Source organism: Solea solea, chromosome 13, assembly GCF_958295425.1.
Source record: "Solea solea chromosome 13, fSolSol10.1, whole genome shotgun sequence".
Taxonomy (NCBI): Eukaryota; Metazoa; Chordata; class Actinopteri; order Pleuronectiformes; family Soleidae; genus Solea; species Solea solea.
In genome coordinates, this window is record NC_081146.1 from 2,492,806 (window position 1) to 2,513,132 (window position 20,327).

Sequence of the window (20,327 nt, forward strand, 5' to 3'; positions counted from 1 at the left end):
GCCTCATCGATTCTCTGATGAGGACATAATCAGTGTTATTCACTTGATCAGTGTACATGAGAATTATTGATTGTAGTCTTGTGTGTTCATCAGAGTCATAATTAAAGGTTTGGGTTTGACTGTGTGTGGATGTCCACACATGGTGTCTCACATGAAGCGGTACAAGGACACTGTTGTGTAAGATAATGTCAGTGAGAGTTTAAACATAAGTTTCTTTTCTTTTCATGCATTTTTTCATTGTTATTTGATTTTGAAATATGACGCCAATAATGATTATGGCTGCTGTTGATAAAAGCCATGCCGCTAACGGCTGCTGATCTATGCACAAAGCTGCACAGTCATTAAATGATGACTGATGGCTTCATTTCTCAACATGGAAGTGGAGAGAGAGGGAGAAAGAGGGAGAGAGAGAGAGAGAGAGCACTGAGAGCCCATCCTTCTCGCAGTTATCGATGCAAAACATGAGCTTCCTCCACTTTTCTGTTCTGTCACAACAAATCATGGGCCCAATCAATGTGAGGAGGAATTTACATAACATATCATATCAAAGAGATTAAGCTTTGTGCAAACAGCGAATCAATTTAGATGTTGTCTTCTAGGAAGTGTCAAAAATAGACAGAGGAATTACATCAAACGCAATCTGATGTGTGATGAGATGATTTGAGATGATGCTCCTATGTTGTGCCTTATCATTCAGACAACAACATTTTGGAAATTGCCTTTTTTTTTGAAGATGTGAATAAAAAAACACACAAGATAAAGGGGTGTGATTGGTTTTCTTGAGTTTTTTTTTCATTATAAATTCTACACAGCTGGAACAAAAACAACAACGAGGGAAAAGAAAAAGATTCATCAACACACCACAGAGGTCACAGCAGTGTACCACAAAATATACAGCATACAGTACAGAGAGTAGTAAAGCACTGAGATATTTCATAAAAAGAATCCAGAAAATAAAAACACAAAAAAACATTCCTTTCTTCTCACAGGGGGAGGAAAAACTTGGGAAAATTAAAACTCAGTAGTTACAAATCAAAGAATACCCCTTTCTAAAAAAACAAATTGCATATCACAATATTTTTATATAAAATATTCAAATAAAAAAATGGTGCTCTGAGCTCTGTTTCCATCTTTGCTTGTCATAATAAGTTTGCTAAAAGTCAATATGACAAGACCAGGTGACAGTAACTGGGGAGAAAGAGTCTTGTGGGCACAGATAGTGGTTTGAAGAGACCTTTTTGTTTTTTTCTTTTTATCAAAAACAAAAATCAAGGCCATTGGTTCCAGTGTACAACAAAGTAAAAGGCCACAACAACCCGCTATCAAACCTCACGCCTGCTAACAGTGTGGAGGAGGAACAGGAAATGCCAGTACTGCAAACACTCGTGCTGTGTGACACTCAAGAAAAAAGAAACAAGTACACCACATACTCCAGCGACGACCCGACCAACAACCCCCACCCCCACAACACCCCCGCCCCACCCCCGACACACACACACACACACACCATCCCGACGTATAACAAAGTAGATGGAACTTATGGTTTCTCCCAAAAAGCAAACATGTCCAACGATTGTACAGTGATGATAGTGAAGGGTCTCTGACGCTGTGGTCCACACCAGGTGCAGGTTTACACACGAGTGATTTGCATTTTGTGTCATTCACTTGAGTTGAAAAATCCACTCATACAATGACGCAGAACACAATCCGGACAATCTCCGACACTAAAGGCAGGTTTATCTACAGAGGGCGAGTGGAACCGCTGCTCGCTTTCAAAGCCCATGAGATTGATGTCAGTCACAGAGCAGAAGAGAAATGACAGCTATCACAGGATAATAAACACAGCAGAGCAAAGTAACACATGTGAACAAGTGGTGTGTGTGTGTGTGTACTAACATAATATACAAGTATGCTGGAAATAGCAAGAACAAATTTGTACAACCTAACAGCTTGTTTGTTCAGTGTCAGTTCAGCTGAGACAGAATCAGTGTGATCAAATGCCAGAGCTGCTTCTACTGAAAGATAATTAGCGGAGATTGGAAAAGGGAAATGTATGAAGAGTCAAAAATAGAAAATGCAATGAAACAAATGGCACTAAAGCAAACACAGAGCTTCTGAGAGTGGAAGCGGTTAGCGCCCTCACACAGTGCTGAGGGTTTACACACGTGAGCATAAATCATCACTTGTTACTCAGATGACAGACACACAAAAAGAGATAAAGAAAGAAAGACCAGCTCTGTGACGATTGAGCTGGCAGATGATTTAAGTGCAGACTCCAGTGCAGAGTAGTGCTTGAAACACACACTCCTGAAAGAACACAGTGGTTGATTGTGGGCTAGATAAAGAACCATCCTGCCACTGGCTTCATGTCTTTGGACTGTGTCACTGCTCAGCTCTACTCTGCCGTGGAGTCAAAGATGTGATTGGTGAATAATGAGTTTAAATTAAAAGACAATCCAGTGATTATGAGTAACATTATGATTTCTTTTTCTTTTTAACCTGTAGTAGTGCAGAGGGATGGAGTGGAAGAAAGTCTTAATAAAAACAGAACAGGAGAGTAAGGAGAGTAACTTCACCCGACTGTTCTACCCCAGGTTAGAAACATGCAGTTTCTCCCAAAGTTCCCAAAACCCACTTCCATGTTCCACCACGTGTTGTTCCCCCTTCAGTAAATAACAAAAATCAGCCCTGTTGCGTCTCAATAACCGCTGTCCCCCGTCCTTTCTCCTTTCCTCCCTCTGTCGGTTGATTTCCTCAGCTCAGTTCATCACTGTCAGAGAAAAAAACACAACAAATGGCAACATCATTAACATCAACTTTCATTTTTGTATCGATTATTCAAATATGAATAAAGAACAACGAAAATGACAAAAGAACCTTAATGAAGAATATTCATCTACTTTGTAACTGTCCTTATATCATAGTGGAACTGTGCAACAAAAAAAAGAATGAAGACACTTCTCGACTGAGTTTGGGAAGCACCATTTAAAAAAAATACTACCTCTATTCTAGTAACACAAAGCTAAATGCAAATCAATGTATTCCTTTAAATGTCGTGGGGAGATTGGGAGCTGGCTCCACTGCCCCCTAATAGATGTTTTAGAAGAAAACTGATGTCGAAGGAAGTAAAGAAGAGGAAACGACGAGCGAAGAGGGAGAAAAAGGCAAAAAGTTCTGCTTATGGAACAACTTATCAAGAGCTAATCAAGGAGAGGAGAGTAGAGAAGAGAAATCTGTCCTTGTCTTTGCTTTTAAGGGACAGTTTGCGGGTGATTTTCTTTCATTGTGTCTTTGGAGAGAAACTTCACTTGAATAGTCTCACGTCAGTTTCAAATGCAAAGCAAAATGTGTCCGTAAACTTGGAGCTATTGTAAAGCATCAGCCTGTCAGCCGCTCTCACATAAATCACATAAACTAAGGCTTTCAGGTTCACATGAAATATACCAGCGCTGTAAATTTCCTGATGAAATGAATTACATTTGTGTTGACATTTTCAGACGACTGTGAGCAGCTGTCACCCTCCGTCACCTGAGCGACAGGAACAGCTCTCACAAAGCTGCTGTCTCTGAGCGTGACTGAAGCGCCTTGAGATAAAGCTTGTGTTCATGTTTCCAGAGCCGCTTTATTTAGCCTTACACTCTGAATCTGCATTAACGTTCCAATGTTGACCTCATTCCAAACCAAATTACTCATTTAAAAAAACTCACTACTCACTTTTTATCTCCTCTAATAAAACTCTTCATTTAGTTATTACATTTAAAAAAGGGACTTAATCCCATTGAATGAAGCGCTGGCTTTGTTTTCATCGACCACGTTGTCCCTGACAGCTGAGACGTCCTTGACCTGTCTCTGCAAAGCAAAACACTGAAGCATCGTGGGTCCAACTTTGACGATCATGATCATCACAGTCACCATCACTAACGTCTCACACATGTGTCCACTGTCCTGACCTGTTCTGTGGCCGCTCTCTTGTTCAGGAGACCCGCCTCTTCATTGCCCTTGTCTGTCTTCATCTCCACGACAATGTCGTTGTTCACGTCCCCGCTGGATCTGCAGAGGGAGAGAGAGAGGGGGAGAGAGAGAGAGAGAGAGAGAGAGAGAGAGAGAGAGTGAGAGAGTGAGAGAGAGAGAGAGGGTGGGGGGTGTGAGACTGAGCTTGGAACGAATGGATCTAGACGTGACCTTTACTCTTCGTAAGTGACATAAATCATAATCAGCTACTTTAAGACAGCACCTACAATATTTTGTCTACATTTCCCCAAATGTATCAAGTATATCATCAATTTTACTGCCACACACATGCAGGTAACTGCCTCATATTTAAGATGAAAGATGTATTTGTCACATGGTAGAGTTTACAAGTACAACAGCAGTGAAATGACGATACATTTATATATATATATATACATATATATACATATATGTATATATATATATACATATATTTATATGTGTGTATATATGTATATATATACATATATGTATATATACATGTATGTACATACACATATATGTATATATATACATATAAACATATACATATACATATACTTATATTATTTATATTATATGTGTGTGTTTATATATGTATATATATATACATATATATATACACATATATACATATATGTGTATATATATATATATATATATATAAATATATATATATATATATATATATTTTTTTTTTTTTTCAAATAAATCAGTTTAAAATAGATGTGTAGGCGAGATTCTAATTTTGGAGGACTATTATCTAATTGAGCATTTCAAATGTTGTTTATACTGAACTCAGGGAATGGAAGATATGTTTATTTCATCATCAGCAATTTACAGTGTCAAACTAAGTTAAGCATCTAAATGTTGCTCAAAAACTGAACAAATGCTTGTCAGTAAAATGCTTTAACGCTGAAACACTGGAGAGAACTCCACTGTTGGCACACCGTTAAATAAAGTCTACATTACAGTGAGTCAGGGAATAAGTTCCAATCTTAATCTTCCAAGAGTATTTTCATTTCTGAGGAAGTAACTCTGACATCTAAGTGCACTCTTCTTCTTTTGTTTGTGAATTCATTTTCCAGATCACATAGAGTATATGCTCTGTGTGAACGGAGCAAACTTAATAAGCTTTCAGTCTTAACTGTATTCCTGCAGGAGTGCACTTCAGTACAATCTCTGTTCTCACACTTCACCACAGCACACTTCACTTTAAATCATTGCTGCACACATACAGTGAGCCCCATTTCCATCAAGTGGTCCAGGATTTCAGGCATTAACTGACTGTTGCTCCTGGTTTTGACCAAACAGTGATAGACACACTACAGTCCACTGATCAGCAGAGAAAAACACCCAAATGCCAGCTTGTGTTCCTCCAGTTATAAATAGCTACATGTCATGATGAAAGATCACACAATCATGGACGTCCTCATCGTTACTCTTAATCTGTACATTTGTCTGGACCATTGCAACAACTTCCTGTCTATAGTATTTGACGGATCATTGTGATTTGTTCAGTGCTGAGTAGGTGATCAACAAAGTATGTTCCTATTAGATATTGGTAAGAATCCACTCACTCGCGACGTCAGATTAAAGATTACATTTAAGTTCAGATGTGAATATCTCAGCGACATCTTAACAGGAGATCTGTGGTCTCTGAGTGCTTGTGTTTATTGTGTTGTGTTTGTCTTCTATGAGGACTTTAATGGAGGTCTCCACACTGGTATGAAGTCACACTGTACCACTTGTTGGAAACGGGGGGTTAAACATACGTCGTCTTTGTCTGTACTCACACTTCCTTCTTGTCCTTCTTGCTGCAGGGCAGCTTGTTCTTCTTGTTGAGGAAGTAGAGCAGGGCCACCAGCAGCAGCAGCAGCAGAACACACACCACCACAGCTATCACCACACCGCTGGAGCCTCCCTGCTGCTTCTCAGCTACAGTGTCACAACGGACACGTGGAGGGAGGGAGGGAGGGAGGGATGGAGGGGCAGATGGTGGGATGGAGGGTTGGTGGGAGAGTTGAGGGAGGACAAGGGGGGGGGGGAGGTGGATCGATCAGAACGAAGGAGGTGGAGGGAGGGAAAAAGGAGAATTTTGTTGATTTTTGAAGGGGCAGTGGTGGGGAGAGGGGAATCATGTTCGGGGTTTAGACAGATGGAGAGTTTGATTCGTGGGGTGGAAGAGAAGGAAGGACAGGGAGGGATTTGATTTCAGTTGGGGGACCATGGGAGGACAGGTAAAGGCAACGGGTGAGGGGATGATGGGGGAGAGGAAAAGAGGCAGGGGAGGGGAGCGGGATGGGAGTTAGTTTAACTTTTGAATGCAGTGATTGACATGTGATGGGACCCTGAACGGGGCCTGTACACTCACACATGATACTAGACAGCCAGAAACCACACGGCACATACTCACCCGTCCACATAGTCTTGTATTACTACACTTGTGAGGACCATTCTACAGTGTTTTCTACATAATCCAGAACTTTAAACAACCATCGTCAAGGCCATAGATACTGATGATTAACTCTATGGCCATGAAGAATACTGACAGTGTTTCTGACAGGATGACTGATCTCCTGAAAATACACTCATTCATTCAGTCTCGGGCTGTGAGAGACTAGGACTAACTTGTCTGCTATTTTCTTGATTAATCATGTCCATTCCCCAACCTCTAAACTATATTTTCCTTAAATGTTTAAAATGTTTTATTTACAAACCAAAGACAAATATGACAATATTGAAATTTAAGAAGCTAAAATCAGAAAATCTGCTTTTATTGTGAAAGAAAAAATGACTCAAAGTGAAAATCAATACAGTTGAAAGTTGGAACGTGAACAGGTTAAGTTAGATATGGATAACTGTGGTATTAACTGGGTTTGTCCTGGGTGATCTGATCATAAATGACGTCTCCTCATGCTCCTCATGGTCAACCATGAGGAACATCTGTGTTTGTGCAGTGATGCATGTGACAGGTATGAAGAGAAAAACAGTGACTCAAAGCTCTGCTTACGCGGCTGTTACAAGGATTTTAACGATTAAATAACATATATGACGTCATGGTCTACACGTACATTAATGTATGAGCTCTGAGAAGTGGGAAAATCTTCAGTTCACGGTGAAACTGACGCGGGAGGACGTCAGTCTTTAACATGTCCTGAGGGCGGGTTGTGGGGCGTATCCAGGATGGATTAGATGCGTTCAGGCCTGAGCTTGCAGCTGTCAGCATGTGATCAGATCACTCAGGACGGACGTCAATACCAAGACTGATCAGGGTCTCAGAGTCTGAGACCCTGAGGTGAAGCCAGGAGATGGCTAGCTTAAATTAGCTTAGCAGAAAGATGCTAACGTACCCGTACCAGCCGCTTTAATTGAATTATTAAAACGCTATAATGTAGGGTTTCTCAATCCTGGTCCTGGACCCACTGTGTTTTCTGTTTTAGATGATTCTCTGCTCTAACTGTAAAAGCTCTGGTTCTTAACAATAAAACCACAGGAAAATGTCTGATTATTGCTTTAAAATTGTCCCTCGGGGTTGGACACAGTTCAAGGAAACAGTGAAACCACTCCCTCCGTCTAAATTACTTTCAGTTTTCAGAAATGAATATGTCACAGTGAACCAGTGAAAACGTTCTGCTTTAGATCATATCCCTACAGTCCTCACAAGGGCAGTAATACAAGTTCACAAACAGAAACACATCAGCTGTGGTACACACAAATACCCTGTGTGTGTGTGTGTGTATGTGTGTGTGTGTGAGCACACAGGAGTCACTACACGAACACTGACTTAAACGTTGTGGACGTACACCATATACATGTCAGTAAGGTTAGCGATACAGACCTGACTTAAGCACAGGGATTCCAGAAAGCAGCACTTTGAAAGAAAGAGAGTTTCTCAGTCCCACAGCATAGCAAAGCAACAAACACACACACACACACACACACACACTGCAAGTGCAAACGCACACGAGAGGCTAAGGTTATACACAATCCTACACACAGCACCCCCCCACCCCACCCCACCACCCCGGCAAGTGGCGATGACGAGAAAGGAAAAAAAGTCGGAAACGAGAGGTGACCACAAAAGAGACACAGTGAAGAGACAAAGAGAGGAAAGGAGGAAATAGAATAGAATAGAGTCCTTTATTGTCCCCAGGGGGCCACAAAAAGTGTAGTAGCATCCACAAAATTTTAGGACAGACATCATACAAAGGTGACGAGAGAAGAAGAAGAAGAAGAAGAGGAGGAAGAAGAAGAAGAAGAAGAAGAACAATATACAATATCCACAGTGTTCGGTAGCAAGAGGACAAATATACAAGATTACAGTACAGAAGAGGAAGGTGTGTGTGTGTGTGTGTGTGTGTTTAAGTGTATGCGTGTGTCTACATGTGTGATGGGAGGGCTGGGGCAAGAGGAGATGGGTGGAGGGGGGGGGATTTCTAAATTACAGGGTCTGTGCAAAAAAGAGTCCTGAGAGAAGGAGGGAGGAGAGGAGGAGGAGGAGGAGGGAGAAGGCTCTACCTCTGTCAGCTGAGTTGCCAATTGCTGTAAAGAACAGAGAGAGAAAAAACAAGAAGAAGGAAGAGATCAGCAGGTGAAAGAGCAAAGGAGAGAAACTTCTTAACATGAACATAAATGAAATATTTGGAGAGTCGTGAATAGATCAACACAAATGCACTTCAATCACTCGACTACATGTTCTATTGTATCACAGTAATGTGTTCATATAATAAGGTGTTAATTAGGTGTGAAACATGCACACACATGTACAAACATGTTAAATATTTTTATCTTTAAGTACTTTTTCATGTTTATGAACACTACCTGTTTATCCCTGTTCCATTATTCACTTGTAACATTGTTATTGTACATTTTAAACGTGTTTCATTTGCATATTTTGTATATATAATGTTTATTTTGTAAGTGTGGGATCACTAATAAAGTCAAATCTGATCGCACTCGTAACTATTTTGGTTTTAGAGCCATTTTTAAGTGACGCAAATGGACGTTATTTCCATCGTACTGTCAGCTGTTACATTCAAATTAGAATAAACATTCGTTGTCCTGCGATATTAAAATGTTTACTCTAAGCATGTGGCTCAGTTTGGTGCACCACAGCTACTGTCTGTGCACAGAATGTAACGATTAAATCATTCCTTAAGAATCATAGAGACTGAAGTTAGTAAAGAGAAACAGCTCAGACTCACAGCAAGATTATCATCTGCAATTATTATTATACTATAATTATTAAAAAACTAGAAAAAGGTGTGAAGGAACAGTGATAACTGTGACACACATTATTCATCGCTGGCTCAAGAGTTTTGTCTAACTTGTCTAAAAAAAGTCAAATTTAACAATACAAATGAACATTTTCAGGAAAACCCCGACATCTTCACTCCATGATGAAATAGAAAGACAACAGAGGGGAAGTGTGAAGCATCACTGCCGCGGTCGCCTCCCGACACTGACCTCGTTTAAGAGATACTGGGAAGTTCTTGCTATCAGTTCCATGCTCGTTGGTGACCTCGCAGGTCACCCCGCCCTTCATGATGTCGGCTGTGGCTTGCAGGGTCACGGTGCTCACCACCTTGTTACCTTCCACTGATACAGACTGGCGGTGGGAGGAGGGAAAGAAGAAAAACACATGATTATTGACATATTTCTTCATTATTTCCTGCATAATTTCAGCAAAACATCATTAGTGGCACATGTTGCTTAATACGTCCTGTTTCTATCCTTGTTTATAATCTGGTGAGGGTTTATTCAATTCTTCTCCCTATTGTTCTGACTTATAAATGGAATTTTGACAGAATATCACTATTATTATCTCACTTATGGCTTTATTTATTGAATGTTTCAGTATGAATCCACATTCCCTCTTTTATGAATATTTATTTTCAGCTCTATCACATCTGTATGAGGTATTAGCATCTTTTCCACCCGCCAGTCTTTTAAGAGGAGGATCATGCTTTAAAATGCATGTGAAATGAAAATACTATGGATGCTACGTAGCTCAGTTAGTTTGTCTGTAAGAGGACAGAGGGGACGTGTCTCTGCAGGTCTCGGGCTTTGTTTGCACGTTCATACCTCTTTTCCTGAGGGTTTCCAGGTGAACTGGGGGGCGGGGTAGCCGTAAGCCGAGCACTTCAGTGACACCGTGTCTCCTTCCTTCCCCACCTCACCAGCAGCGGGAGTCATAATCATTGGCTTTCCTGGGGGGAGGGAGGGAGGGTAGGAAGGAGGGAGGGGGAGACAGTAGTGGGTGAATGAACAGTACATACACAAACACAGAGTCTGGTTTTCTATGACTTCACAGAACATGACATTGACTTAAATTCATTTCCTTACCCTTACTCTAACCATTACTACTACTGGTCTAACCCTAACCTCATCCTAACCATACCACACCTACAAATATAATCATTTAGGATTTTTGAGTTGTTTTTTTGTCCCCTAAAGGAAGACACGTACGTCCCCATAATGTGCAGAGACACACATCTACACACACACTCCCATACTGACTCTTAATGAACAGATTTCCTTCCTCTGACTAAAACAATACACGACACACCCTGCTTTGGATCATAGTTATTATACTAAATCTGTGTGTGTGTGTGTGTTCCAGGTGTTACTCATGTTGTGAGGACCTAACTCTGTTGACACAGTCACGTTACTTACGGGGACAAAAACCAAGTCCTCATCACAAATATACACACATTTCCGAAGTGCTGCGGCGGAGATGGAAAAATGCTAGCATCAGCAAATCAAATCATATCACAGAAATATTCCAGCACATGCAGGAGCTGATGAAATCAAGTCTCAAGAAAGGAAAAAGTAGCTCTTGAACTTGAGAGAGCAGCTTTCAACAGTGTTGGGCATTCATGTGTTCATCGTTCATTTGTGATGATTAAAGCTGCTGTTAGTGATGCAGTCTTTTCATGTTCGTTCACGATCAGATCGACTGTTTTTCGATTGTTTTTTTTTTACATGACATATTTTTATTCTGATTACTTGTGTCCGCGTAAACACTCAGTAGCAGTAAGAGCTATCAGATTATAAAGCTATTGAACACAGATTTCATTCACGACAGCTTTAAGGTATTAAGGTATTTTATCACTGAAATGATCAATATATTAAATATAAAGTATTTAGAAGTCATGAAAGTTAAACGAGCTGTGATTCTCTGTGATTCTGTGGACCTAGTATAACAGGTGTCCCCAGATTTTGACCCCTCCCATTCACACAGTAGCTTATCTCTCATAATTGGTGGAAGGAAAGGTCACACTTTCAAACGGAAAAAGGAAACGTTTGTTTGTGTTGACTTCTTTGTTGCTTCATTGTTGGGCCGCAGGCCATTTTTTAGAATATGAATTGGGACGTGGCCTTCTTAAGTTTGGGAAAAGCTTGTCCTCAGTAAAGAATTCTTGCCTGTACTAAAAATAACCGTCAGTGATTAAATGAGTCACATGCATTCCAGAAATCTTTCCTCAATGTTTCCTGAGGTGCATCTTAACATGTAACATGTAAGTGACTGTGTGTGTACAGTATGAATCAGTGTGAAATGGTTACCTTTGACAGTAAGGTTGACGCGAGTCTCAGCTGTCAGTCCTGCCACAGATGGCACGGCTCCAACACACATGTACTCTCCAGCTTTATCGAAGGAAACAGCTTGTATTGACAGAGTGCCGTCCTGGGAGAGAACCTCAGAGCCCTGGAGGAACACAAACAAGCAGAAATAAAACCAACTCACACACACACACACACACACACACTCTCATCCCTCTTTTCTATTCTACGTGTGTGAATATTAGAGCAGAGCATGAATGTGAACATCTCGTCTGCAGGCGCGCTGCAGCGCTGGGAAAGCAGGAGAAGAACCTTCACACACTCTCCGCAGCGTAGTGATAACAAATCAACGCGAGTCCTCCATCGTGCAAATTCTTCTCATAGGAATCTTCGTCTCTCAGAACAAACACATTGTCTACCCTGGTGTGTTTTCATCACACCCTGGAGACACAACAATAGATAGACAGGTAACAACAGCGAGCCTGACACCGGAGGAGCACTCTGCACATAACAAATGGATGAGGATGAATCCCCAAATACCAGTGCTATCAGACTGATTTGTGGTTTTACAGTAAATGATGTGCAGAGAGCCAACATATTTTCTGTTCTTTGAACTCGTGAAAAATAAATAGAAAAAATATGCTGTGTTGTTTTTGTTGGACAAGACACATCTGGACTGTTGTTTCTGATATTTTTTGCCCAAACTGGAAAAACATGTCACATGAGATGAAGTTCTGCTGCTGTGTTTCCGTTAAGGTCACACACCACGTGTGGGTGTTGTGCTTTTCCCTCTTTATTCACAGCAGAGAACAAACACCAGTGTCTACTCTCCAGTTGCTGCAACAGGACACAGCACAATACAGGCAGTGTGGTCGCGCCACAACTGTCTTAAAGGGAAGCCCTGCTCAAGGCCAGAAGCAGCAGCTGCACACAAAGTTATCATCTGTACACATACAATTACAAAAAAGAACAGTAGGAACTTAGTTTGTCAACACAAAAACAAAGAAGTAACAAATATGACCTTTAAATTTGTTAAAATCTAGCGAGTGCTGGAAATCTGTGTCACTCCCTGCACCAAATTCCACAGAGAAGCAATTTTTACTGCTGCCTCCATCAGTAAGTTCAAATGTGTTATTTGGCGACTTCAGTGTTGTTTATCTTAATCCCCCAGATTAACCAAACCAGCCTGCAGAAGACTAGCAACTCTTGGATCCCCACAAGCTAAAAATGCAGATTTTCTCTGTGGACTTTGGTGCAGGAGAATGAGTGGTTGAAAAAGTGCTGAAGACATCATAGTCTTCCTTTTGTAAAGTGACTTAAATGTATTATTAAACATTTTTGCTCAGTAGATCACGTATGAAGGAGAAACTTCTGTATAAAGACAGCTCACCTTTTTCCACTGAACAGTGTGTGGAGCAGAGGCCTTGGTCTTACACTGCCATTCCACCTTGTCGCCGAGCATCACGACTTGGGGTTCAGCAGGTGTAACGCTCACTGGGTCCAGGTCTGACACAGACACAGAGACAGGAGGCAAAACACACTTAAAAAACACGGAGGTTTGTATCCTAACTGCCACTCAAAAACCATGCAAAGAATGGCCATGCTAAGCAGATTATTATTTTTCTAATGCACTTACTCTGAAGCTGAGTCCGTTTAAAAGCCTACGTTAACCCTCTTTCTTGCTATTACTGGGCTTCTTCCACTTAATTTGTGCAGTTGGGATCACATTAAAGCACAACATGAACTGTGGAAGACTCTGACCCTCGTAATTCTATGATCTAATGCAGGGGTGTCAAACTCATTTTTGTTCAGGGGCCACATACAGCACAATTTGATCTCAAGGGGGCCGGACCAGTAAAAATAGTAAAATAATAGCATAATAACCTATGAACAACAAGAACTCCTTTGTTTTTTCTCCTTTGTTTTACATTTAATGAAGGATAATTTTACAAAACATGAAATTTCTTGAGAAATATAAGTGCAATTTAAACAATATCATGCCTAAATTTACTATTTACACAGCACAATGGATCTATAAAGGCACAAACATTTAGTCACGGGTATCTGGAGCATTTGACATTACCTTTAGATTAGTGTGAAATTTTAACAAATTCATCCTGTGGGCCGGATTGGACCCTCTGGCGGGCCAGTTCTGGCCCTCGGGCCATATGTTTGACACCCCTGATCTAATGCGTGTGTTTTTAACAGAACCCTGCCGTCGGCTCACTCACAGTGGACTTTGAGGGCGATGGTTCCGCTCAGCTCGGCTTCCAAGTTATCGTAATCTATGGCCGTGCACGTATATACGCCTTCGTCGGAGCGCTTGACGGACTTCAGCATGAGGAGACCGCCCTGACCAGTGATGGGCTTCCCCTGGAGACGGAAGCAAAGACAGCAGAGACTGAGTCCCACATCTTATGTTGATGAATGAACTCAGAGAGTGAAAAGTGTCGAGTCAGAGCGTACATCTTTACTGAAGTCAAACTCCGGCTGGGGGTTTCCATCCGTCTCACACTTCATGGTGACGGCGTCGCCTTCCTTGACTTGGTCCTTGTTGACGAGCGTAAAGGTTGCTTTCTCAGACGGATCTAGATGAACGAGAGACAGACGGGGAACAGGTGACCACTTAAATCATCCGTCATCAAAGACGTGCTGCACATTCCAGAGGGCATGTTTTCACGTTCCCAGCTCCTTCTCTTTCCTTTCCTCATCATTCTTACTCCAAAACTCGGACTTTAAACATTAAACTGCAGGATGTTGTGATGTAGACTGAAAGCTGTATGTTAATGATATGTTGTTTGATATAGTTCTTTAATTATCACTTAATGCATCTTTTTTCCACATTATTGGTACTTTTGCTTTAAATAAATGTTAATATAATTGCAATAATAATGCTTGTAACCACATGTTCACTGCTTTCTCTTTCTTTTTCAACCAGAAACTGAAGTTTACGTTGCTTTGTTAAAAGTTCAGTCCTGCACCGAACAATACTTTAAATAAATTGTTGTTCTAATGCTGTCTGTGTCAAAATGAAGGCTTTTAAATGCCGCAGTAACACAGTTGAACAGACTGATGGAGGCAGCAGTGTGTGCCGCGATGTCAAATCGCTGATTTCCTCGATGGACTTTGGTGCAAGAGCGTGAGTGGTTTACAACGCTGCACAAACCTCAGTTACATACTCTAAACATGTAGACTTAAGCAGTGAGCCAACACTAAACACACGTCTGTGACTCAACAAAACTTGAACTATTCAGATAATCATTCATCCATAAATGACTCTTGTTGTATTTTTCGTGAGGACGGAACGATAAAGACGCAACATCTTCATGGTACAAATAACATGATGAACTTCAGCGATGGTGCAACAAACCTCTCTGATTAATTCCCATGTGCTAATTTAGAACCAGCTCTGAAGTTCCTCCACAGAACCCCTCTGAAGCAGTGAAGATAATCTCCTCACTAATCCTCCCTCCCTCCCTCCCTCCCTCCCTCCCTCCCTGCACTCACAGTTGAGGTTGATGGTGATGGTGTCAGACTTCTTCTGCTTGATCTGGTCTCCTGGCATGCTGTACTCCACCACGCAGTGGAACACAGAGTCCTTGTCGGCCTTGTTGGGCTGCATGTACAGGGTGCTCTTGGCAGTGGAGAGACCTGAGGCCTCTTTCACCACTGAGGGGACCATGAAGGTCTCTGGGCGAGAGGAACACAGAGGATAAACCATTATCAAAGGACTTTGTGACTAAGTACTGTAAAGATCTTTATGTTTCTATAGGTGCAACATGGTTTTCATAACCTAAAGGCCCATTTATACTCACACAGAGACGGATGGAGCCTTTCCCTGTTTTACTAGTACTGATTCTTAATGTTGTTGATTCTTATCTCACTGTTTTTATTCTATTATTGTATGTTTTACCCTCTACTATTGTGTTGTAAAGTGTTTTAAAGTGCCGTATAAATACACATTGATTGATGTTGTTAACAAGGCTCATTCTGTTTGATATGAACCTGCCAGAAGTTACACTTTGTTCAAAGGAGTGAACACAACCATATATTGTTATAAAATTCAGTCACTGATGTGAAAACGTCTATTGATCTGAATAAAATAAAGTGTGAATTGTTCACACTTTATTTTTGTTAAGAATTTGCTTTACTGTGTGTAAAATAGGAGAGTGCACTCACTTTCTTTCCTGTCCTTATGTTCAGCGAGAGGTTGACCGTCTTTGAACCAGATAATTCTTGGCTGAGGATGTCCGTTCTTCGCCACACAGGTGCCAATCTGATACACATGGACGCAATTCAGAGAAAAGCAGAAGATTAGTGACGCAGGACGTGTTTGTGCAAACGTTAGACAGTCACAGAACATGCAAACACACCTCAGAGCTGGTGGTCTCTCCCACAGAAATGGCCTGACTTGATGGTTTGGTGAGTTCTGGCTTCTCAGGAGCGACTGAAAGAGAGAAACGAGAGAGAAAAAGACGTTAAAAGGATGTTGAAGAAACGAGAAAGACCACGGAGAAGGTCCATGGGTGTTGTCAAGCAGGACATGAGGACAGGTGAGGAGACAGAGGGTAGGACAAGATGAGGTCATCATTATGATTCATGAGAAGCAAACGTTTAAACGTTTAAACGTTGACACACACTGACCTTGTAAATGAAGCTGAGCAGTAAATATGCTTCCACACATTATTTCACTGTGACCTGGTTCACATGAGCTGATAACAGTCAGATCGCACAAAGGAAACACAACACACACACACACACACACACACACACACACGTTCACTCCACATGCGAGGTCATCTTATCGCTGCAGCTGTCCACTTCTCCACTTCTTGTGAAAATAAACAGTTTCACTTTCTGTTGCACTCAATCAATTCTTTATTGTCACCCCCTTGAGTGCAGTGCACTCATCCATGCGTCACAGTCATTAGGATTCCCAGTGAGGACTTAACACCACAAAAAGAAGGAAATACTTGATATTATATCTATAATAAGACGTAGTCATAGAATTTGGATATCTGGGATATTTTGCTGTGTGTGTGTTTGTGTGGTCATATATCTTGTATATACAGTACGAGGACAATATAACAATATTCAGATATCATGTATAACCCACGTCTCCCAGCCTTACAGAAATATTGATTTCATTTATATTATATTGTGATAAATATCGATATCAAGTGGCTCAAATCCCGTGTGGATCAGTAGCTATGCTGTTCAATCGGATTAAAATCACTGGGATTAGAAATGACAAATCTCTGTTTACATGGACGTAAAAACAGGTAATCCGATTGTTTAAATAAATAAATAACTAGGCACGCTTCACCTCTTCTTCAGACGTGGTCTGAACGGGCTCTCAGAGACACTGAAGTGAGGTTGTTGTTCTGCACACTGAGAGAGAGCAGTCTATCACTGCTGCAGCTTCAGCCCCAGGAGACCTCATAACTCAGTGCTATTAAGTTAAGGCCGGGCAGACGCGCTGTTATTCATCCCCCGGAGGAGTCAACTGTTCAAATGGACAGAGGACAGAGATAATTGCTGGTCTGTGGGACAGGTTGTTCTCTTGCTTTCTTGAGTGCATCTGACCAGGCCCTTGTCAAACAGCATTTTATGGAGGTCTTGTGAAACACTGACTGGCCCCTTCACGTTCTAAAGTCTCATTTATTGAGAGCGCTTTAAACGTCAGCGCCTGAGAGAGCAACAATAAAGTGAAATAACTCATTTAGAAGAAGCACCTTTACGCTTTGACATGTTTTTTTGTGTATTTTTCACTATTTTCCCTCAGAAATCTGACTTTTATTCTCTAACTTCAACCAAACAACAGTTTGTTTTGCGTTGCCTTTCTCATGGTGCAGATTCGTGATCAGTGCAATCCAGAATGCAAATGAATCCTATTTATCTCGCTGTGTCTGCTAAATACTAAAAGTATGATTGATGTCTGTGGAAGGGATTTCTGAGGGGGGGAGCAAGGGCACTGCGAGCTGCACCGGGGTCAGCCCCCGGCGCCACGGTGATAAATCTGGACAGTTATTAAGGTGAGATATATGAGACATGACAGGTGTGATTGAAGAGTGATTAGATTGTGGTTAATTGACCTCTGGGGAAACTTATCAAAGTTACTGCACGAGTCTCCACACGGAGGAAAAGCTCATTCTGCTTAATTCACGTAAGATCTATACAATTGTGTGTCAAATCATACTGGTGCATGTGTGTGTGTGTGTGTGTGTGAAATGCAATAAGCCAAATGAATGACATGCATTAAGAGCAATTAAGCCACTTTTAAATCATAGTATGCATGAACAGAACGGATGGAAGCCACACACCTCAGGGCAGTGACACACAAATATCCCACTGGGAATCAGCATTTACTCCCAGGTCAGAGATCTGGGTTTGTATCAGCTTCAGCTTCTGTGATTAAAGTCGATTTTTCTCATGTTGCCCAGCCGTCACCGTTAGACGTAAATGTTTTTAGCAAAACTTTTCACAACTTGGGACCCTCAGCTCTCTGAGCTCTCTTGATTCTGGTGCATTTGTGAGAACAACCACTGGCAATAGGTTCACCAAGAGGTTCCAAAATCCCAGGTTTATCCACAATATCATTGTGAAAGAGGCTTTAGTTGGAAATTCCACACACCCACAGCTGACGGGAAAGTCTCAGGGGGTCATGTTAAGGGGTCATATGAAAGGTCGAAGGGCAACAGCTGACTCACAGAAGACTTTGAGCATGGTGGAAGCGTCTGCCACCCCGGCAGGGCCAGCGTTGACCTGGCAGTAGAACACGAGCTCATCCGAGGGCTGAGTGGACGTGATGGTCAAGGTGAAGTCCTCTTCGATAGTGACCCGGCCGCTCAGAGGGGTGAATTCGTCACTCTTTCCAGCGCCACCCTGGGGTCGGAAAGCCACACGCTTCCTGGTTCCCTGCTCCTCCTGAAAGGTCAGACGCAGGGAAAAATGATGATGATGATGAAGGAGTGAAAGAAAAAGAAAGACATGAAGGGACAAAAAAAGACTGACGCCTGTAAATCACTCACTCTCCACACCAAAGTCTATAGAGAAAATCAATTAGAGCTGAAACGATTAATCAATTATTAATCGATTACTAAATTAATCGACAACTATTTTGATAATCGGTTTGAAGTTTTTTTCATGATTAAAACAAGATTTCTGATTGTTTCAGCTTCTTAAAAGTGAATCATTTCCAGGTTTGACAAACAACAATCATCATTTTTTAAGGTTTTCTGATATTTTATGGACCAAACGATTAATCGATTAATCGAGAAAATAATCGACAGATTAATCAGTTTTATGAAAATGATCGTTAGTTTCAGATCTACACACAAAGGTTGCTGATGTGTTACGTTGTGAATCCTTTGTTCAGATAAATCTCAGAGACACAAAGTGACTGAACGAGGCAGCAGTAGACTTTGGTGCAGGAGAGGTTAATAAACACAGTCTTTAGATATCATAGACTTTATCAGGTATTAAGTCGCTAAAATCTGCTACAAAGACAACTCTGTAAAGTCAGTGCTGATAATGTAGCGATACTATCCTTTCACATGCACATTTGGAACAAAGGTAACACTGGAAAACGACTTACAATGTACCATTCCACGATATCGTTGCCGGACGGTGGCGTGCCAGAATACGTGCAGGGCAGTTTGGCCGTGTCTCCCTTTAAAACCTCCACTTTAGGCGTAACCTTCACACTCACAGCCGCACAGCACACTGGAGAGAAAGACACAGACGGAGAGGACAACATTGGATTAGGGACTGAAAACATGAGGAAATTAGGAAGATATAAATGTCATTTATTTTGAGTAAAGTCAGTTTTAGTAAGCCGCAAACAGGGATTTATCCAAAACTAGGAAACACAGTCTTTTTAGAGCCTTAACTCAGACAATATGACACACTGACAGGTCATATAATGATGAAAAACTGCTCACATTAAAGTGAGATAGTAGAAAAAGAATTGAATTGGTGAAAGATAAAGAACATAGGTGACTCCAATCTGCTCTGAATTATAACGCACATGGCGTCATCTGTGATGACAATAAACTTCTCCAAGGTGGAGGAAACGAGGAGATAAGACGGAAGCACAAACACTAAAACCCCAAATGATGACAAACTAAACTATAGTGTGTGTGTGTGTGTGTGTGTGTGTGTGTGCGTGTGTAGGTGTGTGTGTGTGTGCGTCCAGGGCTGTGGGATTGTTCAAACACAACTACAAGAACCGTGAACAGCCGCGTGGTGACCGCGAGGGATCAGTGTATCAGTGCTGGAGCACGCCGTCTCCTGCTGGCGCTTTGCACTCATCACTTGTCACACACTGACACACTCGCAGAGGCTGGTCTGTGATTACAGCACGCTTTAAAGACACACACACACACACACACACACAGATAACAACTGACACCATGATGATGCCAGAGGAACAGACGACACATCCATACAGTGAACACTGAGGCTGTTTAAGTTCCTTACCCTTGACGTGACACAGAGTCAAATACATTTTTTATTATCTCCAATGGAAAATGTGTGTAATCCTTGCAAATTAAAAGGGATATTACACTTGAAATGTGAATTACGCTTCTTCCAATGATAAAAGAAAGTCAAGGCAGAAATGAACTATAAAAACTTCCACAGTCATTTCAAGTCCTTAATTCTCTCTTGTTTTGTCTTTACACTGCTCCCTGATCCGCACATCTTCCATCATTTATCCGGGCACCAGGAGTACACTAGATGTGGCCCCGTGTGGCTGAGGTCACAAGCAA

General features: G+C 41.4%; 1 protein-coding gene across 3 annotated transcripts in view; it reads right to left on the reverse strand.

The window, feature by feature from the left end:
* Nucleotides 1-2,715: 2,715 nt before the first annotated feature.
* The window catches only part of bcam (basal cell adhesion molecule (Lutheran blood group)), a 69,557-nt gene continuing 51,945 nt past the window's right edge, over nt 2,716-20,327 (reverse strand). Inside the window, exons 2-17 of one of the 3 annotated variants that reach the window (XM_058647356.1) lie at nt 19,154-19,281; nt 18,267-18,483; nt 15,930-16,003; nt 15,736-15,832; nt 15,064-15,246; nt 14,023-14,144; nt 13,788-13,929; nt 12,947-13,062; nt 11,560-11,701; nt 10,078-10,202; nt 9,460-9,601; nt 8,512-8,535; nt 7,832-7,864; nt 5,787-5,928; nt 3,951-4,050; nt 2,716-2,770 (exon numbers count right to left, since the gene is read on the reverse strand). In XM_058647356.1, coding sequence (XP_058503339.1) covers nt 2,768-2,770; nt 3,951-4,050; nt 5,787-5,928; nt 7,832-7,864; nt 8,512-8,535; nt 9,460-9,601; nt 10,078-10,202; nt 11,560-11,701; nt 12,947-13,062; nt 13,788-13,929; nt 14,023-14,144; nt 15,064-15,246; nt 15,736-15,832; nt 15,930-16,003; nt 18,267-18,483; nt 19,154-19,281 — 1,790 coding nt within the window. In that variant the 3' untranslated portion in view covers nt 2,716-2,767. The remainder of the gene's footprint in view (nt 2,771-3,950; nt 4,051-5,786; nt 5,929-7,831; nt 7,865-8,511; nt 8,536-9,459; nt 9,602-10,077; nt 10,203-11,559; nt 11,702-12,946; nt 13,063-13,787; nt 13,930-14,022; nt 14,145-15,063; nt 15,247-15,735; nt 15,833-15,929; nt 16,004-18,266; nt 18,484-19,153; nt 19,282-20,327) is intronic. The other 2 variants (XM_058647357.1, XM_058647358.1) reach the window with 2 other exon arrangements.